Source organism: Oryctolagus cuniculus, chromosome 8 (genome assembly GCF_051225735.1).
Source record: "Oryctolagus cuniculus isolate XC-2025 breed Fujian yellow rabbit chromosome 8, ASM5122573v1, whole genome shotgun sequence".
In the NCBI taxonomy this organism is placed as follows: Eukaryota; Metazoa; Chordata; class Mammalia; order Lagomorpha; family Leporidae; genus Oryctolagus; species Oryctolagus cuniculus.
Window position 1 is genome coordinate 24,655,700 of NC_142874.1, and position 11,741 is coordinate 24,667,440.

At 54.4% G+C, this 11,741-nt stretch overlaps 1 protein-coding gene across 1 annotated transcript; it reads left to right on the top strand.

The window, feature by feature from the left end:
- Window positions 1-676: 676 nt before the first annotated feature.
- Window positions 677-9,606, top strand: LOC100349504 (triggering receptor expressed on myeloid cells 1). The gene is made up of 4 exons (XM_002714672.6): window positions 677-1,040; window positions 4,435-4,791; window positions 6,254-6,455; window positions 8,787-9,606. Exons 1-4 carry the CDS (start codon window positions 992-994, stop codon window positions 8,890-8,892), a joined length of 714 nt encoding a protein of 237 aa, XP_002714718.2. The 5' UTR covers window positions 677-991; the 3' UTR covers window positions 8,893-9,606.
- The last annotated feature ends 2,135 nt before the right edge of the window (window positions 9,607-11,741 follow it).

Below are 11,741 nucleotides of genomic sequence, written 5' to 3' on the forward strand. Positions count from 1 at the left end.
CCATGGGAAAAAGGTGTCAGGAGCGTCACACCTCACTCCAAAGCAGGGTGGGCTTCGCCCGTGTGCCTCCCTGGCAGGCTCTCGAGACACACGGGCTCGTGGCCCAGACTGAGGCTCTTCCTTCTGATGGGGCACGTACCCACCCAGGACCGGTACAGGGTGGAAGCCAGGCAGCGTGCTCCAGGGGACCAAATGGCACAAAGTGGCGCAATCGGTGGTGGGGCGCGGTGCTGCTCACCGATGGTTGCCACACCGGGTAGGATGTTGACAAGCAGTAGTGGCTCAAAGGAATTTTTTTAAGAAAATATTTTATTTATTTATTTATTTATATGAGAGGTAGAATTACAGACAGGGAGGGGGAGAGGCAGAGAGAAAGATTTTCTGTCTGCTGGTTCACTCCCCAAATGGCTGCAATGGCCAGAGCTGCACTGATCCGAAGCCAGGAGCTTCTTCCGGTTCTCCCATGAAGGTGCAGGGGCCCAAAGACTTGGACCATCTTCTACTTCTTTCCCAGGCCACAGCAGAGAGCTGGATCAGAAGAAGAGCAGCCGGGACTCAAACCGGTGCAGTCCTATGTGCAGTCCACTGGGAGCAGGGGCAGTGGGGCTAGCGCGCTGTCCCATGGGAGGGGGTCACAGGAAGAGGAAGCTGGGGAAGGCAGACGTCAGCAGCCAGCACACTGAGGGAGAGGGTGCGGGTGGGGCTGCCGCCCAGGACACAGTCCAGCACAAGGGTCAGAATTCGCGGCAGTTATTTGCTCTGAAGTTTTGGGAAGTTGGAAAGATCCCCAGAGAAGAGGAAACTGGGTTCAGAGATGCGTAACCAAGCGTGTAGAGCCAGGGCGGCGGTGGGGTTACAGAACCTGGAGCCTGGTGCCTCCCAGGAATGGCCTCATGTCCTGTTGTGCAACTTCCCGGAGCCTTGAGGTTGGGGCGGCTCACTGCAGCCGTCCCGGAGCCCGAGGCGGCCTTGGGAGCTGGTGCGCACGGGGATGAGGACGGCCGGGCTCTGGGTGCTGCTGTGGACACTCCTTGTCTCAGGTAAGGCGAGGAAGAGGTGTGAGCGGGGGAGGCCTCTGGGAGGAGACCCTGGCAGGCCTCTGTCTGTGACTCTAAGTCTGTTTTCTAAAGAAGTTTTATTTTCTTTTTACTTTTTTTTTTTTGACAGGTAGAGTGGACAGTGAGAGAGAGAGATAGGGAGAAAGGTCTTCCTTTGCCGTTGGTTCACCCTCCAATGGCCGCTGTGGCTGGCACGCTGCGGCCGGCACACCGCGCTGATCTGATGGCAGGAGCCAGGTGCTTCTCCTGGTCTCCCATGGGGTGCAGGGCTCAAGGACTTGGGCCATCCTCCACTGCACTCCCTGGCCACAGCAGAGAGCTGGCCTGGAAGAGGGGCAACCGGGACAGAATCCGGCGCCCCGACTGGGACTAGAACCCCGTGTGCTGGTGCTGCAAGGTGGAGGATTAGCCTGTTGAGCCGCGGCGCCAGCCAGAAGTTTTATTTTCTTAAAAGCAGAGAGAGAAAGGGAGAGGTAGAGGGAGGGGAGGGGGAGGGGGAGGGGAAAAGGGAGAGGGAGAAGGAGGGGGGAGAGGGAGGGGGCTGCTGAGGACCCAGACAGGAGCAGAAGAGGCCTGGCACCCACTGTCGCAGAGGTCAAGGCCCTAGGCCTCCGTCACATTCGGTGGGTGGAGGCCTGTGGCTGAGGCCTGGAGGAGGGTCCCGCATGGCTGGGCCTTTTCCTCTTGTGATGCGACAGCGCCCACCTGCACTATGCCTGCCATAGTGGGGCCTGAGTCGCGCCTCCTCCTGATCTTATGCACGGGAACCTAAGGCGAATGGAAAACAAGGCTGGTCCTGGGAAGGCGCGGACGCAGGGAGGGGGTTCTCCCGGGATCCCCTGCTTCTGCAGGGCACGGGCCGCCCCTCGCAGAGACCGCCCGTCAGCCCTGCTTCAGGGCTCCTTGGAGCGGGGACGAAACCCAGGCAGATGGGAGTCAGGTCCTCAGGCACCAGTGCGTCCCCTGCTTTGCTTTTACTTTTCTTTCTTTCTTTCTTTCTTTCTTTCTTTCTTTCTTTCTTTCTTTCTTTCTTTCTTTCTTTCTTTCTTTCTTTCTTTCTTTCTTTCTTTCTTTCTTTCTTTCCTTCCTTCCTTCCTTCCTTCCTTCCTTCCTTCCTTCTTTCTTTCTTTCTTTCTTTCTTTCTTTCTTTCTTTTATCTCTCTCTCTCTTTCTTTCTCTCTCTCTCTCTCTCTCTTTCTCTCTTTCCTTCTTCTTCCTTTGAAAGGCAGAATTACAGAGAGAGGGAGAGACAGAGAGCTCTTCCATTTATTGGTTCACTCCCCCAATGGCTGTAATGGCCAGGGCTAGGTTAGGCCAAAGCCAGAGGCCTGGAACCCCGTCCTGGAACCCCTGGAGGTTGTGGCCATTTGGGAAGTGAACCAATAGATGGAAGATCTCGCTGTGTCTCCCTCTCTCTGTAGCTCTGCCTTTCAAAGAAATAAATCAATCTTAAAGAAAGAGAGAGAAACAGAAGTCCCAGAAGAAGTGGCCTTCAAGTCTGGGTTTGCCTTGAAAATCTTCAGGCGCCCTGGGGTTGGGTCTTGCCAGCATCAGGCTGAGGTGGGCTGAGGCTGCCGGAGCTGTTGGCATGTCCTGGTGGGCAGGCATGGGCACCACCAAAGAGGCAACTCGGGCATTTTCATAGGGCACTCCTGAATCAACCATCCAAAGATTACCCCGAGTGCAGCCACATCCATATTAGTAACAGCAACAGTATTTATGAAGCAGTAGTACTAATGACAAGGGTAGTGTTAATGATAAGAGAAGTATTAACGGCAGGAGTAGTACCAGCAGTGGTATTAATGACAGTTGTAATATAAATAGCAGCAGTAGTATTAATGACAGCAGCATCAGTAACAGCAGTAGTATTAATAACCACAGTGATACTAATGACAGCAGTAGCATTAGCGGCAGCAGCAGGAGTCATCTGTAGCAGTAGCCTGTAGTGGTTCAGTCTGACCCAGCGTTACCGTCCAGCCTGTTGTCAGGTGTCCCATGGAGGAAGGTACCCAGGCCTGAGTACCTGAGCTATGTTCTAAATCATGGAGCCCTGTGTGTCCGGCTGAACACACAGGCCTGGATCTTCTCACCTCCATGCTGTGTGGCCTCCCACGAGCCAGGCCCCTGTGTCCCAGGCCAGAGGGTCATCCCCAGTGCTGGGTGGTCAGCCCGGTTCAACCTCCCAGGGTGTGATGGAAGCTGCTGTCCTATAACCCAGGGTTCTCACACTTGGTCCTGTTGGCATTTGGGGTGAGACCTGTACCTTGCCTTAAAAGGATGCTGAGTGGCACCCCTGGCCTCGAGCCACCCCAGCCTCCAGTTATAACAACCCCAAAGAGTTCTAGACATTGCCTACTGTCCCCAGGGGGACAAAAATCGCCCCCAGCTGAGGAACACAAGTGTGAGTCCTTGGCTTTGAAATCGGAGGGGCAGTTTCTGGGCTCAGGGCAGTGGGAAGTTCAAGGGAAGTGGTTTGAGAGCACAGCTGAGTCCATGACTCAGATAACATGGCCAGCTCTCTCCAGCACTGCCCCCAGCCCGGCCTCGGATCCTCCACCTGCTCAGACAGCCTCTTACCACGCAGTGGAAAAATAGCATCTCGCCGGCGCCGCGGCTCACTAGGCTAATCCTCCGCCTAGCGGCGCCGGCACACCGGGTTCTAGTCCCGGTTGGGGCGCCGGATTCTGTCCCGGTTGCCCCTCTTCCAGGCCAGCCCTCTGCTGTGGCCAGGGAGTGCAGTGGAGGATGGCCCAAGTGCTTGGGCCCTGCACCCCATGGGAGACCAGGAAAAGCACCTGGCTCCTGGCTCCTGCCATTGGATCAGCGCGGTGCGCCAGCCGCAGCGCGCCGGCCGCGGCGACCATTGGAGGGTGAACCAACAGCAAAGGAAGACCTTTCTCCCTGTCTTTCTCTCTCACTGTCCACTCTGCCTGTCAAAAAAACAAAAAAAACAAAAAAAAAACAAAAAACAAAAAACCAGCATCTCATGAGCTGATCCCTATGCCCCGGCTTAGGTGCTGTTCCTTAGCTTGCCTGCCAGGAGCATGCCTTTGCAGCCAGCTCTTACCCTGTCCGTCCCCCTCTCTCATCTTGCCCTTCTGTCATGTTCCAGCCACTCAGGGCCTTAGCATAATGTCCTGTGTTCTGCCTCAGGTCAGGCCATTTCTACCTGTAGAAATGATCAGTTATGAAATCTGATTTTTATGGAGCAGAAGCCGTTTGGCTCTTGGAGTGAAAACAACAACAAAAACACCCTGCTTCAGGGTGGACAGGCCTGGGGCCTCGTGCCAGCTTAAACAGGCAGCTCCTGCACCCTTGTGTTTCCCAAAGAGAGGCCACCTTTCTCCCAGAGTGCACCTCTCTTTTCTGCACACAGAACTGGGAGCAGCACCTGAAGACAACGAGGAAAAGTACGTCCTGGAAGCGGGGCAGAACTTGACCGTGAGCTGCCCTTTCAACATCTGGAAGTATGCCAGTAGCCAGAAGGCATGGCAGAGGCTGGAGCCTGGACAGGAGCCCCTGACCCTGGTGGTCACGGACAGGCCTTCGGGGAAGCCCAGCACGGTGCGGGTGGGGCGGTACGAATTGGAAGACGACCCGGATGAGGCCATGTTGAGCGTCCGGATGACGCAGCTTCAGGTGGCGGACTCAGGGCTGTATCGCTGTGTCATCTACCATCCCCCCAAGGACCCCGTTGTTCTGTTCCATCCTGTGCGCCTGCTGGTGACTCAGGGTGAGTGACCTGGGCCTGGGTGGGGACAGGCAGCCAGGGGAGGCTGGGGCGGTGGCGGTGGGAGAGCTGAGCTGCGACTCAGGGCTCCTAGCAGTGTGTCTTCTCCCAGAGGCTGCGTGTGGCAGGTCCCCCAGTGCTGAGCTGGGGGCTGCTGAGCCTGGGATCCCCCTTAGGGAGCAGAGACTGTTTGGGGCTATGGCCATGGGAGGCAGGGGTTTAGGGGAAGGCGACTGGTAGACTTGGGACACTTGAGGCCCAATCTTCAGGTCTTGTTAGCAGTCACTTCAGAAGCCTCCTGGTGGCGCTCCCGGTGCGTCCGGAGCAGGGCTTCTCCCATCTTCCCGGGGCCACAGACCAGCCCAGGATCTTTTTTTTCAATGCAGAGCCCGACTCGGGGGTCTATCATGGAATCCGCTCCCAGGGGACGCTGGTGCTGCTGGTTCATGGCTCCCATTTGGGGAGCAAACCTCCAGCGCTTCTCAGTCTCCCCATTTCAGCTCTAAACGCTTCAGGGGGAGGGCCTGAGCCCTGTTGGGCTTTGTATTGCCAGTTCCTAATCCAATGTCTGGCATACATTAGATTCTCAGCAGGTGTTGATTTGATGAATTAAGAAAGACAGAGGAAAGGGAGACAGGGTACATTTCTAACACCGAAGGAATTTGAAGCCTAAGGAGGACAAGTTATGTATGTGATGTATGAATGAAAGATAACTTGTACCACAGAGTGTCCCAGGCGCAGGTGAATGGAAGACAGAGTTCATGGTCAATGCAGAGTAATGAGGGAGCATTCTTGGAGATGGGGGTGCACATCATTTGGTGAAGATGGCAGGCAATGGTTTCCAACAATGCAAATGCCTGAAAATTCTTTTTTCTTTTCCTTTCCCTCTCTTTCTTCCTCCCTACTTCTACTCTGTCCTGCTCATCCTTTTTTTTTTTTCTTTACTTCTTACTGTCTTTGACCCCATACTATTTCTTGGATTTTAGCAAAAGAAAATCTTGCATCTTGAATGGACATGTTCATTTCTCTTCATAGCTCCATTTACCCTACTGGTTATCAATCTGTCCATCTGTCCATCCACCCCCCACCTATCCATCCATCCATCCATCCATCTACCCACCCACCTATCCATCTATCCATCCATCCATCCGCTTACCCATCCATCCATCCACCCATTCATTGTATTTATCTTTTATCAATATTTTATTTATTTTAAAGGCAGAGTAACAGAGGAGAGGGAGAGGGAGAGGCAGGGAGGGGGGGGGGAGAGAGAGAGAGAGAGAGAGAGAGAGAGAGAATCTTCCATCCACTGGTTCACTCCCCAAATGGCTGCAACAGCCAGAGTTGGGCCAGGCTGAAGCCAGGAACTAGGAGCTTCCTCTGGGTCTCCCATGGATCCATCGTATTTCTGTATCTGTATCTATCATCATCTACCTATCCATCCATTAAATGTGCCTTCTTGCAGGTCAATCAGTTATGCCTACCTCGAACAAGCATCCTCCACAGAGCCCGACTCCAATTCCCATCTTCACTCCTACCACTCCCAAGGTCTTGAGCACACGGCACAGCAGGCCCAGAACCTTGACCCAAACTCCACCTAGGTCAACTGCTGTTGTCTCCACTCCTAGGACTGGAGTCCACCTTACAAATGTGACACATGTCACCAGGTATGGTTTCCAGGCCTCTAGGCGCCGGGTTGGAGCATGGAGCCCTTTGTACCCCAGTCCTTGGGTTAAAAGGATATGGGCAGTGAGGGATGGGAAGGGTGGGGCAGGAGCAGACTTGAGTCACTTCCGGCTGTGTGGGAATTCCCAGAAGGAAGTGGTGACAGAGAGAGGAGGGGGTGACTCCCAGGGAGGCTGCTGTTCCCCCAGTTCACTGTCTTCGTGGCCTTGCACACCAGAGGAGTAAGGCGAGTGAGATGGCGCCTGTGCCGAATTGCGGTACACTCAGCCAGCCAGGGCCTGATGGTGTAGTGGGACAAGCTCTGTGGGTGAGGGGGACTTGGATCCTGGGGCCAACCAGGCAGACAATGTGGCTCTGGGCAAGTGGGACCCTGTGCATGCACTAGAGAGGCTGGAGGAGCCCCTGGAGTACAGCCGCCCTCAGCAGCCGTGGCAGGCCGGGAGCTCCGGAGCCCCCTCAGAGTGTGTTGCAAAATCTCATTGCGCCGTCAGAGCCGCTAACTTGGTATGCACGGCCCTCTGCAGCTCTTATTGAATGTCGATTGACTGCGAATGTGTTTATCATTAAATATTGAATTAACACAGAGAGCGAGATAACTCTTCCATATTCCCGCTAATCTAACGTGTCTTTTTTCTCCATATTATCTTCTAGTCTTGATTCATGTCTACACTTCCTTTAACACAGCAGTAATTCTAATTACACGCATGTCACTACTTTCCCCACCGAAATTATTCTTTGTTCTTGCTATCCAGTCTTCATTATAATTGCAATGAGTGCATACTTTTCTATCAATTGGAAAAGCTGTGGCGTACATAACCATTCACCTAGTCTTAGACAATGATACGGCTTTTATTTTTTAAATAGTTTATTCAAATGAAATTCTCTTAAGAGAACTTCGAACATCGATGGCATTCTGTTTACCTACAGCACATGCAAATGGTCTGCCAACCAGCCAACCAGGAACAATCGGCAGGGTAACTGATAATAAATAGGTAAAAGATCCGTAGCAGCTTACCAACCTGAGTTTAGTATTTTAAAAATATTCCTTTTAAAATAAACATGAACTGCTTCCCCTGTCATTAACGAGTTTTAGGAAGTGATGGCAGGCAAAGCCATCACCGGGCTGTGCTGGGAAGGAAGCCCCAAGGGGGCTCTGTGGCCCCAGGGCTCACACCCAGTGCTGCTCCTCTCCTGGCGGCGGGAGCTGGAGAATTTACATCTGGGGACATAGGCATTTCCAGGTACTCTGGGAGTCTGCTGGCCCGTGTGCAGCCGAGAGAGAGAGAGAGAGAGAGAGAGAGAGAGAGAGAGAGAGAGAGGCGCAGATGGTGGCTAGCTGGAAGTGGTCCTGGCCTGGGAGCCACACCTGAGGCGGAGCACAGGCTGGGGAGAAGCAGTGGAGTTAATGGAGCCCAGAGTGGGGGAGCCTTCCTGCAGCTGGCAGAGCCAGGGCGGAGGCTGGCACCGTGGGCAGTGCTGCTGCGACTGACCGCCCAGGGCGGGAGCAACGCTGTCTTCCCTGCTCTGTTCCCTGCCCCTGGCTCCTTGGCCCGCATCAGTGTCTCCAGTGGCTGAACTTGACCAGGCAGCCCTGGGGACACAAGGACAGGGCTGAGGCTGGGGTGTGGATTCCGCACAGAGGGGCAATTTGCCCCTGTGCGTCACATCCCTCCTTGCTAGTTCGTCCTTCCAGGCTAACTCACACCGCATTAGCCGGGTGTCGGTGTTCTGTTCTTCTCTCACTACCTGTTTCTCCATTTGTCCTTGCATCTTAGTGGCATACATTGTGTTCTTATCCCCAGCTGCCTGCAGCTGGGATAGCCCAGGCTCCTGTTATTTGTATCTCTCTTTTTTAATGATATGCATCGGTGGTTGCATGGGACTTTTAGAATCATCTTGCTAAAAAAAAAAAAAAAAAATCATGCCGGGATCCAATCAGGGCTGGAGTCTTCTTGGTTTATAGATGGGGAATCTGAGGCTAAAACGAGAAGTGACAATGATGGGAAGTAGGCCAGAGTCCTGAGAACAGACAGGCTTCCTACCTGCTCATCACAGAGAAGGAAGCTGGGGCTAACCAGGCCAAGGCCTCATGGACCCCGAGCTCAACTAAATATCTTTCTAACTCATAGTTTCGGGCAATGGGATAACCTGCATAGCACAGAGGCAGACGCTAGGAGGAAGTTGTGAGAGGCCCTCAGGGGATGAGGTTGGGGTGCAGAGGGATTCCATGAGGTTGGGGTGCAGAGGGAGTCCATAGCTCTCCGCTGCGGCCACACCCCTGCCGGCCATCACCCAGTCTCCTCTCTCCCCAGGATCCCTGTGTTCGGCATTGTCGTCTCCGTGGTCTGTGGACTCCTGAGCAAGAGCCTGGTCTTCACTGTCCTGTTAGCTGTCACCCATAGGTCATTTTCACCCTAGAGCCGTGAACCCACAAGAATGACCTCTGGGTGTGGACCTCTGGCTGCTTGGGCTGCCCACGTACCATAGCAGAGGGCCTGGGTTCCAGTCCCAGTTCTACTTCCAATCCAGCTTCCTGCTCATGCACACCCTGGGAGGTGGCAGGTGAAGGCTCAAGTACTTGGGTCCCTGCCACCCGTGTAGGAGATGTGGATTGGGTTCCTGGGTCTGGGCTTTAGCCTTGCCCAGTTCTAGCTGTTGTGGGCATTTGGGGAGTGAACCATTGGATGGAAGATCTTTCTCTCATTCCCTCTCTCTGCCTTTCAAATAAATAAAAATAAATAAACATAAAACTTTAAAAAATAAAGCAACAATAAATGAATGGATGGGGCTGGCTCCACGGTGTGGCAGGAAAGCTGCTTCCTGGGACACCGGCATCCCATGTGGATGCTGGTTCGAGTCCCGGTTGCTCCACTTAATCCAGCTCCCTGCTAGCAGCCTTGGAAAGTGGTGGAGGATGGCCCAAGTGCTTGGGCCCCTGCCACCCACAAGGGAGACCCAGAAGAAGCTCCTGACTCCTGGCTTCGACCTGACCCAGCCCTGGCTGTTGTAGCCATCTGGGCAATGAATCAGTAGATGGAAGATCTCTCTCTCTCTCTCTCTCTCTCTCTGCCTCTCCTCTCTCTGTGTAACTCTGACTTTCAAATAAATAAGTAAATCTTTAAAATAAATAAATGCGTGACCTCTGACCTTCAGAAGAAGAGGGAAAAAGCGAGGCTTAATGACCTGGAATGAGTCTTAGTCACAGGTGACTTCTAAGGCTCAGGATCCCGCCTCCCCACCCCTGCCATCACCCCGGGTGGGGCTTCAGCCCCCAGAAGAGAAGCCGTCCGCCCTGGCCCCTCCAGCGGCTCAGGGTGCACGTGACGTGAAGGCGGAGTCCAGGACATCTCGGTTTGCTGGCGCTCTGCAGCTGATCTCTTTGCCACTTGCCCTTCTCCTGGGCCAGACCAGGTAGACCAGCTGACTACAGAACCATTCAGGGACTCAGCCTGGCCTTGGGCCCTCCTTGCTCTGGAAGCCATCACCTGGTTTTCCCTTTGTGGGCGGCCGCTCCAGCACTCCCGGGCAGGGGCGATAAACACCAGGAGAGGGCAGGATGCTGCCAAAGGATCTGCTCAGTTGGGACAGAGAAACCCAGAAACCTGGGACCGCGCTGGGAAGGCGAGGTGGGGGTCTCGGGAGGGGCTCGAAGCAGAGCCACAGACTTGCCGAGTGCGAGCGTGCCTGCCTGCCTTTTCTCTCTGTACCTGGAAGCAGCCACAGAGGCAGAGGCTGAGTGACCAGAGTGAGGCCGTAAAGGCTCCCTTATTGCAAGGCCCACAGCTGTGCACACGGAGCCACTGGGGCCCTGTCTGATCTCAGCGCATCGCTTCATTGTCTCAGGAGGGGCAGGAGTGGCTAGGGTGGGGGGCAAGATCCCGCCAGCTGGGCTCTGCGGGCTGCCCCAGGAGCTCTCCTGGGTCCCTTGGTTCCCTGCTCGGAGTCTGCCCACCCCTCGTCTTCCGCTGCCTCCCATGCCCTCTCGTTTTCTGGTATCCAGTCTCTCCTGTCTCCAACAGACTGAGAGGAGGATTTTCCTGTTTACTGCTGGGGCTGTAAAAGGGAAGGGGCCTGCAGGTGGGAGATTGGGGTTGGGGGGGTGCCTTCCACTCCAGTGCAGCCGAGGCCAGCTCCACCCTAGACTCCCCAGGAGCAAAGCGCCTTTACCACATGCAATCCACTTAGCTGGAGGAAAACAGATACCAGGGTACCCCAAGAGTTTGTGGAAAATGTGTATCATGACAAAATTGTAAGTGGACTTCACAGAGTTTTTTTTTTTTTCACCCAAATACACTTGCCTTTAAAAATTATCTCTTTAGAGATGTAGGAAGACACACAGAGAGAGATACAGAGAGAGAGAGCACTCATCGCTGGCTCATTCCTCAAATGTCTGCAATGATGGGGGCTGGGCCAGGCTTATCTTTTAATTCCCTCTCCCATGAACTTGCTGAAGGCCCCGTAATCGGCTTGATTTCCCTCAACACTTGTGAAACAAACACCCTGGGGTGCTCAGGCACTATATCCTCTCCCTGAGCCTAGTTCCTCCTTGTCCTGGTGCTCAGACTGGACCGTAGTCTCTGCAGAAGCACTCCACCCAGAAGCTGGCAGCCCAGAGGTGGCCACACAGGGGCAGGGTTTGCCCTCTGAGCCGGCGGGGCTGGGACCGGCGGGGTCACCACAGCGCTTCTCAGACTGCCGGCCTTGGGCCCCCTGTGTCACATTCCCCTAGAACGTAAAACAAGAGCCTGGGCCCCAGGGCCCCTCCAGATCCGCTGAATCAGGGGCACAGCTCTCTCTTTGTCGCTCTGCCTTGTTTCTGTCCTCCCTCCCAGACACCAGCCATTCACATCTACATCCTGGAACAACAAACTGCACGCGTTACAGTGCACGTGCTTAATTTAACCCTAGATTCGCGGTATTGAAGTCCAAATATCAAAACTGCTTGAAACTTTATATGCAATCCAGGAGCTGCCTTCCTCTTTGAGGGCTCCTTCAGGCCACCCAACCCACCCCCCAAACAGCTGTGGTCTCCAAGATCAGGCAACACCTCTGCCCAGTGACTCACCTCCGTGGCCAGCCTCAGGCATCCCTTGTTGGTTTCCCCAGTCTCTGCCCACACCTTCAGCAGACACTCTTGAGTTCAGCGAGCCACCTGCTTCTGGCTGGGACCTTGGTTCATCCAAGAGTGCTGTGTGGTTCATTACACACTCCTTTGGGTTGGACCCTCTCTGGCTTTGAATCCCAGCTCTGAATCTGCTACGGCTTGA

What these genes read in the sequence shown, in the direction of transcription:
- LOC100349504 (XM_002714672.6), top strand. Translation starts at nt 992, where the DNA reads ATGAGGACGGCCGGGCTCTGGGTGCTGCTGTGGACACTCCTTGTCTCA. An exon ending in GTGGACACTCCTTGTCTCAG is followed by an intron (nt 1,041 to 4,434) that starts GTAAGGCGAGGA and finishes TTCTGCACACAG; the next exon opens with AACTGGGAGCAGCACCTGAA. An exon ending in AATGTGACACATGTCACCAG is followed by an intron (nt 6,456 to 8,786) that starts GTATGGTTTCCA and finishes CTCTCTCCCCAG; the next exon opens with GATCCCTGTGTTCGGCATTG.